Genomic DNA, 22838 nt, shown 5'->3' with positions numbered 1-22838 from the left:
TAACTAATCACAATTACACACAAAGTATATGTCTAGTTAAATTTTTATATATTCAAGTCACTGTGAGCATGATCACATTGAAGTACAAAAAAGCAGTGACCTCTGAATTGACACAAGGTCAAATAGGTTTGATTTTCAAATTTGTCAACAACAGCATAGAGATGATGGTTGTAGATCTGCACCATTTTCATTCAGATCCATTACATACTTCACCTTATGTCAATACCACCTGCTGTTCCATAAAAGCTAAAATAAGATGATTTTTTGGATGGCTACTATCATAATGGTTACAAATTCAAAGGTCAGATCAGCAACATTTTTGTCTGGGTCTGCTACATACTGTTTTAATGTAAAGCCATGTCAATGCAACCACATGAGGATTTATTTTCAACCAACTCACACAGTGTGAAATTGTCATATTTTCAGTAATCTTAGCAACACAACCCCTCCCAAAGAAGGAAGAGATAAAGGGACCTTTATTGACCACCATGATATGTGCCTTGTAGCCTGTACAGACAGTAAATAGTTCTGCTTATTTGCTAAACAGTTTAAACATTTGATTGTCATAGATTTAATTAACATGTATGGCAAAAATAAACAACTACCTTGTCAAAGACACAGACTACTTACTTGGCTGAAAATAGCCAATTATTAGGTCATTTAAGCATTGCTGTGGGGAGCCCCATTAGTCTTACTTGCAAAGGCAAAATACCCTATGTGGAATAAATTAATTTGACTGAAGAGAAGTAAATCAATGAGATTAATTTTGAAGGAAAAGTGTTATCACACATGAGCCATCACAATTAATGATTATTGGCAAGTTTGTGACCAGTGGCAACATTTCTTCAAAATTTGATTTGCTCCATTTATTAGAGGCAAAACAGTAGCTGAAATAGTTTACTAGTGTCATTAAGTTTTTAATGCAAAATGTCAAAATGCAGCTGTTTCAGTGAAGGATGAGCCTTATTTGAAGCTAACAAAGTCTTTCAAAACCAAATGTCAGAACTCTTAAGTTGACACAGTTTGACTTTGTGATACACAATGGCAAGTGGAGCATTTTATTCTTACTGCTAATACCAAACACTATTTCAACGTAAGTCATTCTGGAGTGTGCAATATTTGTTGACATAGCAACACCATCCAGCATTGGGAGGATGAATGAATGCAGAGCTCAATCTATAGAGAAACTAACATGTTTAAACAATCATCAACAAGCCATTTTTCAGACCAGCATGTTTGACACTCCCAATGCAAATGCAGAAAGATAGTTTTCTATGCTGAAAAAATTCAACCAGATCTTTGGGGATGTTTGAACAATAGTACCATCCAGTCTCTAATGAGTGCAATGATAAACAAAATGACACTAGCATTTGCTTCAGGGGCCCCGAGTGGCCAAGTGGTCTAAAGTGCTCTCCGTCACGGAACACTGCCATCTCACCACTGTCTGCATGGGTTCGAGTCTCGGGCTCGGCCAATGTGGATATGTGAGAAAGCTTGCCGGTAGCTTCTCGTGGGTCGGTGGTTCTTTCCGGGGGTTTCCCGGGTTCTTCCTCCACCATTAATACTGGCCGCCATGTATAGCCTGTCTTGTGCTGAAAAATGGCGTTAAACCCTAAAACAACAACAACAACAGCATTTGCTTCAAACCTACTACTGAACTATTGATAGCAAAAACGACTGAATCTAATTAAAACTGTATTCCACTGTCCAATGGGTTTTCAAGCCAGAAACTTTGTGCAATATTTTAATTTACTGTCTGTGTGGTTGTGATTATATATCTGTGTGGTGATGATAACTGACAATCCTTAGTCTACCAATTATTTTTGGTCTGTAAGTCTATTAAATGATCCAAAAAAAAATAATTTTTTAATTCAGATATGAATTTTCTGACATTTTCTGTATGCTTATATGAGCAAATCAACTTAATAATTGTATGACATCATTTTTTTGTCACACACAGATTCGTATTTTGCATAGGGTTAGAATTTTAAGGAAAAAGAATTTCCCATGATTTCTTCACTGGTTATACTGGCTATATAATAAAGACTTTGTATATCTTAGGTGCTGTTAAAAGAACTTTTAATTCCCTTTATTATGATATATGATTGATGGGTGTACTATGGGTTTTAGAGTATACAGCTTGGGCTCACTTAAGATGTGCTCGTTTAAAAAAACTGCTAGCTCCGCATGGTCATTTTCACTTCCTGGACTTCAGAGGTAAATTGTAGAAAAAAGAGCCGATAACTTTTTTTTACTTTCCAGATATTTTGCACTTGGTTCATTGCACTTTCAGTAAATGCTATTTTCTACTTCAGCAAAATTCGTTTTCCCTATTTTAATAATTGCTAAAGTTAGTGTACTTTTGATTAATTCTGGTTAATTTGTCAAGCACAGGGGAGCATCCATTTTGTTGTACCGTGTGCTTAGATCATGTACAATTTCCACAAGTACAGTATCCAAAGAAATGTCAGCCACATTACATAAAAGTAACATAGAGGTATGGCAACATTATCTCCATTGTGCATCTTACAAATGCAAACAACTTCACCTTACCTATGTCACTCTCTCAAAAGTTCAAATTAATTGGTGAGCACCCCCATATGGAACATGGGGTACAAACGTCTTTAATTGAAAACTCTATGTTGATATGATCATTCAATCAAGTGGAATAGTCATAGTTAATAATTACTGTAGCAGCCATACTGGGAGGTCATATATGGGTTTTTTAGGACCAACAAAATATGATCAGAAGTCTTTCATGAAGACTCCATGTGGATATGACAAGCCTGCCCTTCAGAACAATTTGCAAAAACAAGATTTTAAAAATGGCCAACATGTTAACCATGCTGGAAGTTAGATGAACTTTATGTTCATTTAGGACCATCAAGAGTCTTTCAGTCAAAACACGGAAAAAAAGGAATGTTAATGTAAAAGCAGTAGAAATAACAAGATGGTGACCAATATTGAGATGGTAACTAGTAGTATGAAACTGGGGGTTTTGCACCACTGGCCCATTTTGCAGATTTGTTTCTACCCACCATAACAATTTAACCCCTATGTAAGCATTGTCTGTTGTTCACTTTTAATTTGACCACATACATGCAGGTACCCATGTGATTCAATCAATTCAGTCTTTGGTGGGTAGAGTCTCATCCGGATGGAAATGTCTGCAAAGAGGGCCAGTGGTGCAAAACATTGGTCTTTTGTACTACTTACTCAAGTCTGCAGTGATTATAGAAATGACAACAATCTTGCAGTCTATGGTAATGATCAATATACACACGATGGATGAAGATTGTTTTTTATTGGACTTTTTCTTTCCTTAAATCCAAGCAGTTTCACATTTGTACTTGTAATTGTCTGTGATTTTCCATTTCTGCCAGCACAGTCTCAAACTCAGCTGCACTGATTATTTTATCCAAGATTGCCATATATAGTATATAAAGTATAATTTATGGATTGTATTGACACTACTCTGTTCATCTGCAAGCAATTTGAAATAGATGTGTACTCAGGAATGTAGTCGCATCAAAATTAATTTGATTGCACCACCAGAGACACCATTTTACTATTGATATAGCTCCAACAACATTACTGATTAGTGCACCAACATTGATTGATGTCATGATTCTAGTCACACTAAGATCAACAGCTGATGCTGCAGCAAGAATACTAATAACATATGTAACTAAATGCACATATCTATTTTATGACCTACACAGTTCTTTTGGTAATTTCATTTTCAGCTGTTATTCTGCATTGATTATTTTTTCAGGTCAATAAGACTGAAGGTCCATCACAGTTCATCTATTAATAATACAATCGCATATTTTAATTGCATGACAGGCAGAGCTTGTCCAGTCTTATCATCATGGGCACATGGAATGTGCAAACACAATTCTAACCAATGATTCATTTTTACTGGCACTAATGTCATGCAGATATAAAAAACCTCTTCCCCATGAACACTCACATCTTCAGTGATTGTGCATTCTGTTGGTTTAGTGCCCATCTCATATAAAAACACCAATTATGCCAACACTTTGATAAGTAACGATCGTCTTTGCACAAAGACTGTTACCCAAACAAGTGCATCCTAGTTGAATAACGATCAAGATTTTTCATTCCTCAGTTGAGTCAATATTGGTCTAAAATATCTGATAGTGAATGAAACTGGGGTGAATACATTGGTGAATGCCACTTCACCATTATTGAAACAATCCTGCAGTGTGTTTGCATCCGTTGCTGCAGTTAGTGATCTGGCATTTTTAAATGCACATGCGATGATTCTAAACTGGCTTCAAGTTGGTTGTGGAGCATCCAAATGGTAATTTATACTTGATCCTTAACAAAATTACATAGCTATTCATATGAAGGTTTGGTAACCCCACTCTGAATTAGATATTCATAGACCATTGGAAGAATATTGCTATTGTTGTTAACATCCGCTGCCAGCTGATCCAAGACCCTGTCAGTAAATGTTGGATATTACATCACCATAATCAGATTCCATTACATATATAATAATGATAAGATCTAATCTTAAACACAAATGCCAAAGATGGTTAAGTACCTGTGCTTTGAACCGAACTGCATTTGTGAAAAAAATCTTCAACATGTCCAGATTTGTCAATATGTGATATAGGTGACAGAAATCCAAGATGTCACTGATTATTTATCAACATTACCTTTGTACCCCACCCACATTTACACCCAGTTGAGACAAACAATTATGATCCAGACCTGTGCACTTTTAAGAAGTGATGTTTAGATCTATCAAAGCCATTTTCATTAAGAAAAATTAAACTGACCATAAGCTAAGGTTTGGTAAGTTAGTGTTTTCCTCTCCTTCTCTGATTCCTGCAACTGAGTTCCGTGAAGTTACTATGCATGGTGGTGTGAGTATCTGAGCAATTTCGTCTTGTTGGAATGTTAACTGTATCAACATAGTTTTTGAAAAACGCAACCTACAAGCCGCTGTCCCTGATTTCATCGCTGTCAGTGAGCTCAACCAGATTTTTTACCACAAAGTCTCTTTTCAACTTGATAATAATATCTTGAATGTCAACATTAAATGTTCAAAAATGATCATCAAAAATCACAAGGCCATCTGGATTGATGCAAACAACCTTGATGGCAAACTCATTCCAATTCGCTTTAGTAGCAAATAGGCTCAGATTTACATCAGCACTGTATCAATGAGCAGAATAACGTCCATAAATGTCAATAGACATTGTTGTATAATATCACATGTACTTTAATGTGAAATCAGTAAGTGTTTGCAGGGTCGGTCAATGCTACAGTGCATGTAATGCTTCAATGACAAGATGACTGCATATGGGACCATCCAACTGAGTTTGTATTGGTATTTGAATACAATGGTTTGTCAACCAGTGTCATGGGATAAATAATAACAACTTGAACTGGCGGTGAAAGAACATATGAGTCAAAATACAATCTATGTTGAAGTGTTACCACATGTGCAACCCATTGAGTGCCAGGACCTGTTGTTGAATCCAGACTGACAATGCAAGGTTCACATGTGCATGGTATCATTGATAAACACCACAATGGTGCAATCTTCTGTGACTGGCTAATCAATGACCTTTACCCAAGGGTATTCCATGGCTTGTGCCTGGCAATCAAAGGCATCATCCATTTTTTTATGTGTCCACCAACCACCTTTTTCAAAGCTATTCCTGATGCAGTTCTGATATACTCTAATGCCGCAGCTATTGCAACTGCTGGAGCCACTGCTTCCAACAATGCTGGAATCACTGCAAGGAATGGAAATATTCAGTCTTTTCATTTGTGTAATCTCCAACTTGGATAATTTTAATGTCACTGAGGTGTTATTATGTTTTGCCATATTAAGTCAGGTGAGCTGTGTTTGGGTCAACCACACATTTCTGGTTAATTTTGCCGAAAAAAGTTTTAGTATGACCCCATGATTATTTTTTATTGCATTTTTTATTTTTGCAAGTTGATTTTGAGTAAAGCTGAACTTCAAATCATGATAGGACATTATATATCTAAAATATGTAACAGGTTTAATTATGAATTTTCCACAGGTGCATCAATCTCCCTTTTTCAACCACTAACAATAGTGTTTTGTCAGAAAGCATCACAGCATAGGATCAATATCCAAGACCAGCATTGCTGACACGAGCATGAAAATACATGTCAACAATGGACTGTCTGAAGCATGAAAATACATGTCAACAATGTACTGTCTGAACAACTCCAGTCATTCCAGTGTGAAATAATGAATCGGATACAACATACAAAAGTCTTGTTGGGGAATTTGCAGATCCATGTCAGCATTGTGATGCTGGTCCATGTATAACCACAGACTGTGATATTCACATGCAATATGAGGAGTGACTTCTGCATGGCTAAGTTGAATTTCTTCAGAGGGCTCTTGATGGAGTCACCTAATTTTGTACTCAGTGAATAGAGGCATCTTAATTTAAATCCTCAAAAATATATATCTCAAGTCTAGGAGAGAGTTTAGACACTTCCATAAACAACCTTCACAGTTTCTACACACAGGGCTATGCTAATCCATTTGCCCAATCCTGGGACAGTCTTAAATTTGGTACTTGATAAAGGTAAAAACAAAACAAATTCTTGATCCGTTAAATAAATAATGCAATTTCTTTAAACCATCCTATATTTTATTTTACCTAATGTTTTAACGGTACTTGTTATATTTTTTGGCCATGCTCTCAAAAGCACAAGTTCAATTTTCCTGTCAGCTTGCCCTGGGCAAGTGGACTTCTATACAATTTGTAAAGCCTTTATAAAATAATTCTTTTAAATTTGTAAAATTTGTGTTCTGATATCTAAATTAAATTCAAGCAAGATATTGCTAAAAGAATGGATCAAAATTATTCAAATTTTTAAGTATTTTCAATTTTCAAAGTAACCTTCCATGACAAGAATTGAATTAATTTTGATTCAAAGTTATTGGCTTTGCTAATATATTAATCCTGCCCCATAAGAATCTGAGTAACTTTGACATTTGTTGACGGTAGAAAACTCTCATGTTTTCTAATGAAGCAGCTTTTGCATGCCGAAGGGAACAGTTTCAGACTGTAAGGCCAATTTCACCTTAGAGAGGTAATTGGATCTTTCCTATAGTAGTCATCTCATATAACAAAATGGACTCATCCAGCAACTTCACCTTAGAGAGGTAATTGGATCTTTTCCATAGCAGTCATCTCATATAACAAAATGGACTCATCCAGCAACTTTACTTTTGAGAGGTAATTGGATCTTTCCTATAGCAGCCATCTCATATAACAAAATGGACTCATCCAGCAACTCCACTTTTGAGAGGTAACTGGATCTTTCCTATAGCAGTCATCTCATATAACAAAATGACTCATCCAGCATCACAGCATGCATACAGATAAGATAGGCATGATTACCATGAAGAAGTAGCAATAACAAGATTTTCATGCTCACCACCAAGGCAGCCATACTGAATTTTGGAGGGGGACTATTTGTCTTTTAGGACCAACTAGACCTCAGGATAGAACAGAATGCTAAGCTTCATGACTTTCCTCCAAGTAATTTATGAGGATTTGCTCATGGATAAAGGGACATGGGCCCATCACAATAGCTTTTCTGGTCTTGAGCCTGTGGAGCTAATCACATTAAAACACTGTCATTATATTTTCAGGATTTAGTGGAGTTGAAGGAAATGAAAACTAAATGCCCAGTGGAATACTCAGCATGATACAAAGCCGCAGACATGGCCTAATTTGTACTTTCCTAAACAAGACCTGCATAAAGCCTGCTCTGCATGGAATGGGCTTTTTTATGAATAATGCAAGTTAACAAATGTTTAAATTAGGCAATTAAATTATATCAAATCTTTGCTATAGGAATCACCTTATTTTTAAAATGGACTCATCTAACAGCTTGCATTTTGGAGAAGTCAGTCATGATCACCAAGAGCAAGACGGTTCCAATTTAATGCTGTGGGATTATCATTGGAATGGCCATCACTTCAAATGAAAATGCATACATTGGTGTTTATTGAGATACAATTGGTTTCTTTGGAAATGCAAAATATTCAAAAGAACTGAATAATTTTCATCCAGTTTTTTGCAGTTTTATGCTTTAAATTGATAAATTAAAAAGTCTCAAGATCAAAACCTCAGTAAGCCAAAAGCAAAGGTGATGTGACCATTATCAGATTTTAATGTATTAGATTACAAAATGGGTGGATTAATTTTATTGTAACCAAACTGCCCAGAATCTGTCAAATGAATCTCATTTATCAGAAGAAAAGGCATTAGGAACTCAACAATACCTGTCTGTCTGTCTGTCTGTCTCTTTCAATTTTGTGATGATTTATTGCACTTGGCAATCTCAAGTTTGAGTTTGAGTCCTGTTTGTCAGGCAAGTACACTTGTCCAACCCTGATTCATGGATTGAAGTAGTGGCAAAGTGTCCACATAAAGATCACAGAGATCTCGGAAACGCTTAATTACGTGTATTTGGATGCCAATTTTTGATCTAGGACGCAGAAAATCCCTGAGGCGGGAGTCATCTGTACGCATGTAATAGGTTTGAGGCAAATTTCAAAGACTTGCCAGTCCTGCTTCAGCCACCTGCTTTGTGGGAAAATGTGTTGATCAATTAGCTGTGCTGATATTTACAATGACAGAATTCAGTGACTGAAAGACCCTTTGATGTACATACATGTTGCCATTATAAGAGTACATAAAAAAAAAACATGATGCAATAGGTGGGTGGCAAGTTCAAAGGCTTTGACTGGCGGCTGGGTGGTAAAATGTACCGATATTCACAGCAATTGAATTCAGCGGCAGAAAGACCCAGAGATGTACATGTTGTCATTTATAAAAGTACATCAAATAAACACCTTTAGTTTTCGTTATTGTGTTCATTTCTGAATGTATTGGAATAAGTAGTGCACCAGAATCAAGACATGTTGAGACTCAGACAAAATGCCATTTGTAAATTTGGATAAGTATTTTTGGGTTAAACAGCAAACTTACAAAGATTGTAATGAGATCCAGAAGAGTGCTAAAGCTGCTAGAATTGATAGTTCGGATAGGACAGTAGCTAAGTGTAAGAAAGTGTGTGATGCCTAGCTTAGTGCTTGGAATAAGTCCTTACTTGGATTGACAAAATTCAATATTACTCTGATGGACAAACAAGAGCTATTTAAGAGGTACATTGACCGACCATACTTTTTTAAAATGCCCCTCGCCTTAGCCCGGTTAGTTCTAGTGTTGTAGCGAAATGTATTCATCAATACATCAGTAGCTAGGCCTAGTTTTGATATCAATTACGTTGACAAACAAACTATTGCCCATTCACAAGCATATGTTTTGATAGCTGATTAACCATTAACCCTTTTCAGAATAAGGTAGCAACTATCAATTTCCTGCATGATATCCTTTGATGATAAAATATACAAACATGTATTTTAAGATCAGAATCGGTGATCTGGATATATATTTATTAACTGCCTTTTATACACTATTTCGTCATAAAATTAGTTTGAAACTGTAAGTGAACCAGTAGGCCTAATGGAAATAATGGCGGACTTTGCTAAGTCTGGGATGTACCAGTTTATTAGATTGTCTGTTTTCGTAAATCATCGGGTGAATATTTTCAGAAAAATAGACATATCATTGAAAGCAAAGCCAAGGTATTATTTTATTAAAGATTTAACTTTAAAATGCAAATTATGTAGGCCAGAAATGTATGGGACAATGCTATGTTGTGGAATTCATGAGATGCGCTTTAAGGTCTAAGCTGTTTTCCGACTTGACACGTATTTGCAAAAATACGGGGAAAAAACAGCAAATCAAATACTATTTAACCATTGTCTAAAATTACTACAAGGATGTAGACAAATAAATAAACCATAAATTTGCAATTCTGTCAATGGACTGTTGTAATGAAGCTATATTAAAGTGAGTGATTACATTATGAAAACCTCTCCATCTAAAAATAGATGCAATCACGTCTGTGTTGATTCTGTGGGAAAGAAGGGACTGCAACTTTTGATGGTGGGACTCCTATTTTTACCAAAATGGTAGTCCTGGACTCCTAGTTTTAAAATCCTAGCGAGACCTCTGGATCATATTTTGTTAGGTTTTTAAATTAATGGTTTCTAGCAAACATGCAATCTATGAAAATTGTAAGGTGCCAATAGTACGACTTCTCAACCAATTATAAACATTTGCATAAAGATAATCCATTGAAGACAGGAAAGACAAAAAACAAGCAAGAAAGACAACAGAATATAGATACTTGAACATATATACATATGTGTAAATGCATATATACAGTAATACCTCGTGCATTCGCGTTTCTGGATTCGCAAATTCACGGATTCGCGAAATTTTCATTGGTACCCTCTACGTACATGTTTTCTTTATTTTATTCAATTGTACCTTTGTTATATGACTTCTGTGACATATGAAATTTACCTAGTTTACCTTCCTGACAATGACAAAGAAAACATCAGTCATTAAGTTTACAGTCCCATTCGTTACTTGGTTTTACCTTACTGTGAGTGCAAAAGAAAACGGCAGCCAATGAATTAGTATAGGGGTAATATTAGTATACATGTACCGTACTGTAAATGCACTAGTGTGGCAAATACTCATTAGGCGATACTGTACTCTATTTTTACGTCAACCATTTATTTCTCTTTTTAAGGGTAATGTATTAAGCTAACTTTTGAATGAAATTAAAGTGCTTTGGGAGCATGATTTGGGTCATATTTAGGGTTTAAACCCTAGAAATAAGCAATTATTAGCATTTTGAGTGATTCGTACCAAACATTCGCGATTCCTCCTGATCCGCGACTGGTTCTGGAACCTAACCTTGTGAATGTTTGAGGTATTACTGTATATATATATATATATATATATATATATATATATATATATATATATATATATATATATATATATATATATATTACTTACCAAGAAACAGAATAATTATCAAAAGAGTGTTCTGTGTGTCTGTTTTCTTAACACACACACATACATACACTTATTTTTCATAGATTTATTTTAATGTGTATGCCTGTTATCCTGTTGTTACATAACTTTACTGACCATTTTCAAGAGACTGGATAATTCTTCCTTATGAGCGTATCTTTGAAACACCCATATCACAGCTTGAATAAACCAGGTGCCATATTTTTTATTCCGCAGTGAAATGAAACCTACATGTACAAGAGTGTTAAATATTAATAATAATAATAATAATAATAATAATAACAATAATAATAATAATAATAATGCTTTATTTATAGAGGGTGACTCATTAGTCAAGAACAATTCTCCCAGGCCTTCTAAGGAGAATATAACAATGCACATTGATATGCACATTGAAGATAGCAATAATTACCAAAATTACTATTAAAATACTAAATTCCATTATCTATTATAAGCACATACATGCTCATGATATCTCTTCTTAAATACTCTATTATTTTCAGCAGATTTTACATGTAGTGAAAGCTTGTTCCACATAAACTGTACCAGAGTATTGTAAGCTTTTTTTTAAATTGTTCTGTTCTTGGTTTTGGTGGTAGAAGGTTTCCATGTTATATTGATCTCAACTGGTATTGTTTTGAAAAAGGCCTGAATAAGTCCTGAAGATACTCTGGTGCAGTTCCATGTAGACATTTATATAAAAGAAATGCCTTGTGAAAATCTATCCTGTCATATATTGTGAATCATTTGAGTTCTGTAAATAATGCTTTTGAGGGATGATCAATAGATGCATCTAAAATTACGTATGCTGCTCATTTCTGAAGTTTATAAATCCTGTCAAGCTCAGATTTAGCAGTTTCCCAATACATTTGAACAATAATCCATTGTTGGAAGAATATATGACTTGTAGTATAGATTTTGAGTTTCCATAGGTAAATATTCATAAACTTCTCTTTCATGTTATCTTAATTAAGGATAAAATATAAAAACTCAGCATTTAAATAACACCAAGATTATATTAAAGAGTATTATACATGTATTGGTAATTGGCCACAAAATTTGGCATTTTTCTTTATGATTTACATATAACTTTATATTCTAAAAATGTTCATTATGCAATCATTATTTCTGAATATAGCTTCCAATGTTTTTGTACAGTATAATGAATAAAGTGCCACTTGTCACATAACCTGTTATTACAGTAAATTGTAGCATCACAATTGTGGATCACCTTTTTCGCACTCTTCCTGTTTATACTTAATTTACTGGAGAGTACTGCACAGGAGTGCAACTTGCAGAACAATAAAGATAAAGAACACCTACTAATAAAATGTCCAACTTGATAAATATAAAATATTATTACTATACAAGCCAAATGAGCAAAGTCCCATTTTTGGGTCTTGTTTTGAGGGACTTTTTTGCTATAAGTATTTCATAAATATCTTTTTGGGTAATTTGTTATGCAAGAACAACATTCACACCAGGCTCACTAAGTTCAATTGTTTATTGGAACACTTTAAAAAGAATCTAATCCTTGGGACTTTACCTTTGGTCTCAAACTCCACCTTTAGTTCTTACAAAACTTCAATTGCTTGCTTCAATACTTTAGACATATGGTCTCAAATTCTTTCCTCGTGTTCAAACAATAGTTCAAATTTTTGTTGGAACACTCTAGTCAGATGTTCAACTGTACAGTAAGACACTATCTCAGACATTTTCCTCGTGTCTGAACAACAGTTCAAAATGTTTTTGGAACACTCAAGACAAAATCTGAACACTGCAGTAGGGCACAGCCTTTCAACTCATCTTCTGCATTCTATCAATAGTTCAAATGTTCCTTAAAATACTCTGGACAGAATCTGAACATTGCAGTAGTGCATATCTTTCAGTCTCAAAACCTTCCCTTGTATGCTAACAAATGTCTGAGCTAAGAAAAATTGTGATCTCGATATTCTATAAATTCTGAATCCTGAGAAGAGATGAATTACATCTTGGTTTTATTCTTTTAATTACATTATCTTGGTGGAGGTTATTTTCTAATGTTTATAAACACAGAATATACTGAAGAGATAACTCTGACTACATCACATACCTGGATGTGTAGCGAAGGCAGTCAATATGTCCCGATTTGTCGCAATTTTAGCCTCACTTGATTCTGTTTTTGCATCAGGTTGATTTAAGCTCATACCCTTCATGCTGTCCAGGACATCTGAAGTATCTCGTCCAGTGCTTGCTGCTCCTCCTGAATCTTTGCCCTCTTGTAATGCAAAGAAAGAAACCAAGAAACAGTTGGAACCATTCCAGTTAAACATACATGGCACCTTGGGAAGACACTTTTTAAATAATATATGTTAGGGTACTCCGATTAGTCAGAGGGTTCATAAAATGATACAAGATCTAACCTGCTTGTTTGGGCGACTACTCGAAAAAAATAAAAAGTGCCACCATGGGTCTAATGTATATTTTACTGGAACATCCTTAAGGATTAATTAATGATGATATAATAACTGGATATATATATGGTCTGTCATCTACAAAGAAAATTTTACATCACTATGCATTTTGTTACACTAGATCAAATTGGATGTTCATCAAGCACACATGGTATAAACCCTGAAGAAAAATGCTGGAGGTTAAAAGAAATGCTAGTGAATTTTCCAAAACCAGATGCCGACATCCAGTAATCTCCTCAACCAGGTAGAATTTTTCATCTTTTCAGCAACCCTTTGTGAAAAAGGTAGGGATAATGTAAGGCTACTTTTTAAAAAATAATAGGGAAAAACAGCATAAAATTGGGACATTATCCAAAGGAATCATGCAAGAAACCAGGGACAAATGAAAATAATGCAAAAAGGTCAGCAAAGTGGCAGTGGCATGGAAAGACAAAAGACTGGTGCATTTATTTTCAACAGGTGATTATCCAGCTAATATTCACAATTTGATACCCAGAAAGCAGTGTGATGAGAGAATTGTTCAAGTGCCATATCCTTCAATTTGTGACACTTTACAATGACCACATGAGTGGAGTGGATACAGCAGATCTAATCAATGACCACATGAGTGGAGTGGATACAGCAGATCTAATCAATGACAACATGAGTGGAGTGGATACAGCAGATGTAATCAATGACCACATGAGTGGAATGGATACAGCAGGTCTAATCAATGACAACATGAGTGGAGTGGATACAGCAGATGTAATCAATGACCACATGAGTGGAATGGATACAGCAGATCTAATCAATGACAACATGAGTGGAGTGGATACAGCAGATGTAATCAATGACAACATGAGTGGAGTGGATACAGAAGATGTGATCAATGACAACATGAGTGGAGTGGATACAGCAGATGTAATCAATGACCACATGAGTGGAGTGGATACAGCAGATCTAATCTGAATACAGCTCCTTGCATACTGCACAAGCAGGAAGCAGTGGCTCTATCTGTTTTGGTTCAAATTTTTCAATTGCAAATGCATTCATCATGATGAAGTTGAGCCCAAACCATCAGAAGTTGGGTTAACAAAGGAAAAGAAGAATGTGAATCATGCTAGATTTTCAGATCAAATTAGCACAGCAGTTTTGGGGTACATTTAGAGAATTGAGGAGAAAAAGACAGGTTGATGGAGTAGGCATCATCAGTGTTCTAAGACAAAAGTGAAGAGAGAAACAAAGTCAAATATTCAACATGTGGAATAAATCATTGCTTTGACTGCTTTGAACCTCACCACAAGGCAATGCAATAACTGGGATCTATCCATCTTGGGGATGAATATAGTTTTAAAAAATCTGCAAAACATTTATAACAATTATAATTTCCTGTTTGTGCTTTGGAATTATTAAAGTGGATGACACTAGTTACCTAAATTCTGTAAGTACACATTTATGTATTTCTTATTTATAGATTATATGCCACAAAAGGAAGCCTTTTAATTTTGATATGGCAATAAGTAATAAAAGATAAGAGTGACATTATCAACACAATAAAATATTTACAAGTAATTTGTAATGAAAGAATATGATTTTGCTGTAGTTCCTAATCTGCTCTTGGAATGAGCAGCAGAGAATATGTATATCTATACCATGGCTTGGGGAGAAAGTAATTACCAGTCTCTCTCCAGTACAGCAGCACCAGGCCTTAATAAGTTAACCCTGAGAAGGCCCAAACTCTGGTCCTCTAATATACATGAACCAGTTTTATATCTAATGAGAGCTTTGGACTAGAGTTTGCACAAATATTGGAAAAAAGTGGAGGGAATTAAATCCTATCTCCCAGAGATGGCCCAAATCCTGGTCATCTAATATACATAAACATACGGGCTAGAGTTTGAACCAAAATATGTCTGGATATAGTTTGTGGGGAACATTTTCTCCACTGAACAACTCAACTGAAGTCATGTGGCCAAGAGGTCAAGTTGTGTGTAATGCTTGTGGAAAACTATCAGTACATGACAGTCTATACTGTTGGCTTTCATAAAGACAAACTATCAGCACATGACAGTCCATACTGTTGGCTTTCATAAAGACAAACTATCAGCACATGACAGTCTATACTGTTGGCTTTCATACAGACAAACTATCAGCACATGACAGTCCATACTGTTGGCTTTCATAAAGACAAACTATCAGCACATGACAGTCCATACTGTTGGCTTTCATAAAGACAAACTATCAGCACATGACAGTCCATACTGTTGGCTTTCATAAAGACAAACTATCAGCACATGACAGTCCATACTGTTGGCTTTCATAAAGACAAACTATCAGCACATGACAGTCTATACTGTTGGCTTTCATAAAGACAAACTATCAGCACATGACAGCCTATACTGTTGGCTTTCATAAAGACAAACTATCAGCACATGACAGCCTATACTGTTGGCTTTCATAAAGACAAACTATCAGCACATGACAGCCTATACTGTTGGCTTTCATAAAGACAAACTATCAGCACATGACAGTCCATACTGTTGGCTTTCATAAAGACAAACAAAAAATAAAGACAGTCGGAAACAAACAAATAACATTGCACATATTATTAAATTGACTGACAATAGTAAGGGTGATTTTGTGTTGAGCACTGCTGTGGGTAATAACAATAATAATAATAATAATAATGAGGACTTTGTATAGCACCTAATCTTTAGAAGCTCTAAGCGCTTTACAACATCAGACAACACCTATAACATAAAAAAGACCATTAGATTAATATGCATAGGTAATGGAACAAACCAATTTGTTTTAAGTTATGTAAATCAGAAAGATGTGTGTTATAAAACAAAAGTTAATAACACTTAAGCCATCTTTATTCAATATTATTGGTCTCATCATGATCTGCAGTAATATTTCATTGAAGTCAGATTTCAATGGTTAAATAAAATGCAAGACATGAATATTTTTGTAGTTGTAATGGTGTGAAAGTGTGATTTATTTTTTTTATGGGAAAATACCATCTGTGAAGTAAGCAAAGAAAATCCAAAATTTATAACTCCTGCTTGTGACAGTTGTTGTTGTTGTTGTGTGGTTTAACGCCATTTTTCAGCACACGATAGGCTATACATGGTGGCCAGAATTAATGGTGGAGGAAGAACCCAGGAAAACCCCGGAAAGAACCACCGACCCACGAGAAGCTACTGGCAAGCTTTCTCACATACCCACATTGGCTGAATGCGAGACTCGAACCAGCACAGACAAAGGTGAGATGGCAGTAATCCATAACAGAGAGCGCTTTAGACCACTCAGCCACTCGGGGCCCCCCTGCTTGACAGAGCTAAACACAAAGACAATGGAGCAGCAGAGGAAGTGAACAGACCTTTTGCTGGAGTGTCATTTTTGGGAAAATAAGGCTTCCTATGAAAATGAAAATACAAGGTCAATAATGCCAAACCAAAGCCTCTAACTAACCAAGAGTTTCCCTAATTGAGTTAGTTTGTCTTGTTACTTTGTTGTTGTCATTAGTGTTTTTTTTAGAAAGTATGCGTGTGTGTTTACCCACCGTGATGCTTCATTGGGGTTGTACTCCCTCTGCTTCTGTAATTAAATCATTGTTATATCAATAATGGCACCAGCTATGGAGTCTTATACAGCAAGATCAGCTCGAGAAAGATTAGAAGCAATCAAAAAATTTCTTCCCGTCTGTAACTTTGTTAGACAAAAACTACAAGAACATCAAGAATCTCAGGTGAAATTTGCAGAAGGCACAGAACAGTTATTTAGACCTGTTACAAAAGTTACTGAAAGAGCTGCAGAGGCTACTGAAGGTCTTCTTCCATCAGTAAGACAAACCGCTAAGCAAACTGAAAAAGAAAGCAAAAAGAACTAAACAAACAAAACAGATTTTACAAGATCTTTCAACTGAGATAACTGCAGCACAACCTCCCCCTGTAGATGAAGAAATACTTAAAGGTATTGGTAAAGTTTGTACTGAAATAGCCAATGTGAAAAAAGAACTTGCACCTGAACCTAAAGTAAGAAAAGAAAATATTGAATTGATTAATAAATTCAGAGATGATTTTATTGAAGAACTTAAAAATACTAAAGAAGAAAAATTACCTGAAAAAATATTAATTAGTATGTTTATTAAATCTAGTATTTTTAAACCGGTTATGAAAATCTAAATGATGATAATCTTATTTAGCAACCAAAAACAAGCCAGATATGATGATTTAAGATATACAAGTCTTGTTAAAGAAGTACAAGGACTTTATAATGTGGTACTGAAACAAAAACCTCTTCTGCTGCATTTCCCCATGCAAAAGCCTTCATATCAACTTCCTCCACCACAGCAACAAATAGAACGACAACAATTTTCTTCAGTGCAGCAAAAGAGATGAAGGTGGAACTTGAAAAGTCTAGAGAAGAAACAAAACAGAGAAAAAGAAATGAAGCAAAAAAATAAGGAAAGAAACAGAGAGAAGAAAAAAATGAGATTTAGAGAAATTAGATGGCAGGAGAAATTGCGTTTTTCACTAAGTAAGGAAAGAGATCCTGACAATGATTCTTGGAAGTAGTTTTTCTTCCCTGACTACACCAAAGGGAAGTGGTCTTATTGCTTGTCCTAACAATGTTCTTTCTGATGTAGAATGACTAGAAATCCTCATTGGAGGGAAACGTGCTGGAAATAATTCTCCAGGAATTATTAATGAAGCGGCTGATATTTGTCAAGATTATTTACAGGCAGTATCATGGACATCAATGTTTATTAGTCTCTTATCGATGAAATTGTTGATGATTATCACAGTGATTAGATAAATAAATAATAAATAAGATGATCGTACATAATTCTCAATGTGGACTTGTAATGGTCAGGGTGATAAATTTGTGACTGCCAACTTACGAAGCGATTTACAGTGATGGGCTCGGTGATGTTGTTCAAAGTTTACTTAACAGAATAGCACCAAAAAAACACCAAATGCAAAACAATTAGGAATGAAATCTATCGAGTTATTTGTGAAAATATTCCTGGTGTGACTGGTGATGTTGCCAGAGAAGCGTTCTTGGCAATCAAGGATAGACTAGCATCATTAATACGATAAAAACCACAAACAGTAAAATTACCCAGCACTGAAGTGATGCCTGCAAATGTCAGTAAAATAATAAATCAAGCCGCAAATCAAAAACTAACAGATATGACTGGTGAAGCAGGAATATCCATACCAAAGAAAGAGAAAAAAATTAATACAAGTTTTATTTTGGGAGGTCTGCTTCATTTTAGACGATAATAAATATAATAAGATGTTTAAGCGTGTATCTGATCCAGCATTCGATTTGGACGCACCAGTCCTTAAAGATGAATCGGTACGTAATTATCAATTTCATTCTTATGATGCACGACAACCAAATCAGCATGGATGAATTGAATTACAAGTTCAAGATACAAGTAGATACTTTCTAACAACTGAGGCTTTTATTGAGGTAGAAGGTGAAATTATAAAAACAGATGATACTGTATACGATGCTAATTATAGGATCGGTTTTGTCAATAATGGTATTATGGTGCTGTTTGACAGTGCTATGTATATGATTGATAGGAAAAATACTGAAACAATTCAGAAAGAGATTGATGTTGCCACAACAATAATAGGTTTAGCAAGATACTCTGATGATTATACATGATCAGCTGGTCCGACAATGATGTTCGCCAAAGATAATTCTAACAACCCTGGTCAAAATCAATTTATAATAGTATGACCCAAAAACTTTGCTCGAAATGCAAATGCTGATGTAGAAACTATGATTATTTCTTCTAACCTGGATTTTAATGCAGGATTTGCAAAACTTTGATTTGCGTTGAAAGGTGATTGTAGAAGATTTTCATGCGCAATTCCACTATCCCACATCTTTGGATTTTGTAGAAATGTTAGAAAAGTTATCTTTGGGGCTAAACACATGGTTGTGCTTGTCAGATAGGGCGATGATAATGATGCTATCTGGTGAGCAGGAACTGATGCTGGTAAAGTAATGATGACAAAACTTTCATTGTGGATGCCAATAATGACTCCATCAATTGCTGAAGAACAATGATTACTTTCTTTTATGGATTCAGGCGGTAAATCATTGTTGTCATGGTTAACAGTAACCATGGACAGTGTTCATAGCAACATTAATAATTTGTTTACATGGCATATAGCATCCCAGCAAGGTGTTTCTGCACCAAGACATATCTTTATTGCTTTTCAGAATTCTGAGTGATTAAACTCACAGAATCATAGTCATATGATATTTGATGATCTTGGAGTTAGTGAGGTTTTATTAAAAATAAATGGACATCAAGAACCATATATTACTGAATTTTGAAAATAATCATGTAGCACGTGTATATCATCATTTGATGACATTTATGGGACATGATCAAAATAGATACTGGTTTGCAAATATCACACATAGATTTTATGAATCGGTATCCAATCTATTACTTCTCTTTGGAACATCTTGATTTAAGTAGACAGCCTGTTGTTGACATTCATTTTCGAGCTCGTGTGAATCCAGGTGCTGGTGTTAATTACAGAGTAATCACTGTTATACTCAGTGACAAATCAATGTTACTCGAAGGTGCTGGTGGACGAATGCGAGTTATTGTTGCTCCAGTGTAATTGAATCGCTCATGATATTATAATGTTATATCATCATGTTAGTGTCAGTCTGACTCCTGGTCAGATTAAACAGCTTCAATCAAATTCAGCAAAGAACTGTGGAATGAAAATATCACTAAAGCGAGATCAGATCACAAGTGGTGAAAATAAACTATCACTGACCGAATGTCAACTCAAGCATTTCAATAGTACCAAACAATCAAAAATCGGTGTTAGACTTAATCTTTCTGTGGGTACCATTAAAGAGGCGGTATATTTCAACTTCTTGTGGCTATACCAGCGTTAATAGCTGCTGCAGCTCCAGCTGTTGCAAAAGTGGCCATGTTAGGTGCTGTTGGAACTGCTGCTGGGATGGCATTAAAGAAAGCAACAGGACAAGGAATAAAAATTAGGTAATTGATGAAATGGTGGTTGTTGAACCCTATGTTTTAACTGCTTGTATGATAATCAGCTGCATAAACTGCCCCAGGATACATTAAACTATGTAGGACTGTTTACAGTCTATACAGGTTACAGGCATATGGTGGTCAAGAAAAGTCTCATTCTTTCTCTATTTGTTTTAAAATTAAGGTCTCACTGGCTAGTTTCGTTTTTTGACACCTCCTTAATTTTGAAGGTAAAAGGCATGAATCTAATTATCACAAGCCTAGCATTTAAGAATTTACACAGAGGCTAAATCTGTAATGCGGTTTAGATTTACTCTGAGTTAGGCTTGAAAATGGGTTGGCTTGTTTGGTGACTGCCTGACACAGTTAGACTAGCATTGGAGAACAAATGCATAACTTAGGCTGCAAATAAACAGCTGACTTGGCACACATATTTATGTATGTCTGCTACAGAGGTAAATATCTAAATATTGAGATGGCTGAAGGGTGATGAAAAATATGCTAATTTGTTATAGTATTAGTGAACTTTATTCATGCATAAGACACACACTGATTCTTTTAGCTGCCTGGTCACAGGAAAATATTCAAACTAGCTCTTTGCTGTCAAAAATGAATGTAAAAAGAGGGGCTGGTGGCATTATTGGTTCAGTATAAAAGCTACCAGTTGTATAAGGAATTAACCTGATTGCCACAGACAAAATCTCACATGCATGCTTTCTACAAAAATCATTAGTTTGTTTTTATTTGTAGCTTCAGTGTAAAATTATTCCCATTTTTCTGCAATAGGTCATTGTTGGATGAAAATTCACCTGTTATTTGGTAAAGGCAAAATTTGTAGAATGTTTCATGATGGAGGTATAATCCACCATTATTTCACTCTCAAGTATATGGGAAATTAATTACCAGGTCTTGTATTTTTGTTTCTGAAACCAATTTTTTTGCTCCAAGTGAAATGTGTAAACTCTCACAAAAAAATACCCAGAAAAATCTTCCATATTCTCAATGCCACATACACGTGTTTATCCTTTGGCAGGTGTGAATGCAGCCTCCTGAATATTCGGTAGCGATTGGAGTTTACCGAGATTGCTGAAGCCCACATTCTCTCTCCGACACACTTCATGAAAACACATCGGCCAACCTTGTATATAGTGATTTGTATAGTTTATGTGTACCTGAAGTTGTCTGCAGTGGACAAAATCAATTTCTGGAATAACTTTGATGCATGATATCATGCATTCACGTGGCATCTTAACATCATCTGCCATGAAAGCATGTTGTGTGTCACCACGTCTGATTTTTTCATAAATACCAGCTGTCGTGTGATCACTCATCAGAATTGTACAGGTACATTTACACAGAGATGTAAGTACATTGTGTAGAAAGCTGCCCGTCTGTTAAAAGACATACAATCATAATTAACCCCCAAAGTTTAGTCGCGATTCCAAAAAAGTAAAAAATAGACTTTCAGCAAACTTCCAAATGTTAGAGCATATGCCGAAAATCAGAAGCTTTGATGTACGATAAGACCAATTTGTGACCATTTTTGTGTACATTTTTCATTATCTTTGTTTCGAGAATTTGAACAGCTGATTCACCATGATTTAAAGTACTAAGATGTACTGCTGCAGCAGAAAATAAATCAACAAAGAAGAATGATTGTTGGAAAAGATTCATTCACTTTTTAATGCTCTCTACAATCAGGACAATGCCCAGTTATAAATATCTGATTGATCATGTGTTGTAAACCACCCAATAGCAAACAGCTTTTTATTTCAATTATATGACATAATGGTATGAAAAGAAACTTTCGCACATTCATTTGTCGATTAATTTTATATTTTTCAAGGACTGAGGCTTATTTTCAAGTACTTTTCCAGGTAAAAATGATTATCAAGTACTTTTCAAGGATGAATAAAAATTCAAGTACTTTTCAAGGTACTGTGCAAATCCTGTACAGTCTCATTTTCCAAAGATGCCTTTTAGATTCAAGTGCTCTGACCATCCTTGGCACTTTTTGAGTCTCAAAAACCTCCCAACACCTTATGGAGGGTTGGCAGGTATGATCACCTTAGTAACCAAGATGGCTACATCATATGTCAGGTATGACCTGACTTGCACCCCATACAACTGAGACAGGTAACATGGTAATCATTTGACAGCTTTAAAATGCTTATAATCTTTTAACTCTGTCCTACCCATTTTGATGAGACCTATACTACAGAGAGCAAAAACAATGGAATATGCAGATGATATCCATCAAGGATAGTAATGACAAAAACATATGTTGAAAATAATTACATGAGTGACCTTACAGCATGTATACTAGACAATTACTTGAGATAATTACTTGACAATTAC

At 35.3% G+C, this 22838-nt stretch overlaps 1 protein-coding gene across 1 annotated transcript in view; it reads right to left on the bottom strand.

Annotated features, from left to right (window-relative positions):
* LOC149781960 (caspase-2-like) overlaps positions 1-22838 on the bottom strand; it is a 119294-nt gene that overhangs the window by 5840 nt on the left and 90616 nt on the right. Inside the window, exons 6-7 of the mRNA XM_089936142.1 lie at positions 13093-13257; positions 11118-11227 (exon numbers count right to left, since the gene is read on the bottom strand). Coding sequence (XP_089792268.1) covers positions 11118-11227; positions 13093-13257 — 275 coding nt within the window. The remainder of the gene's footprint in view (positions 1-11117; positions 11228-13092; positions 13258-22838) is intronic.

The sequence above is a fragment of the Sinohyriopsis cumingii genome, chromosome 15 (assembly GCF_028554795.1).
Source record: "Sinohyriopsis cumingii isolate HCF-2022 chromosome 15, ASM2855479v2, whole genome shotgun sequence".
NCBI lineage: Eukaryota > Metazoa > Mollusca > Bivalvia > Unionida > Unionidae > Sinohyriopsis > Sinohyriopsis cumingii.
This window is presented reverse-complemented; position numbering and strand designations above follow the sequence as displayed.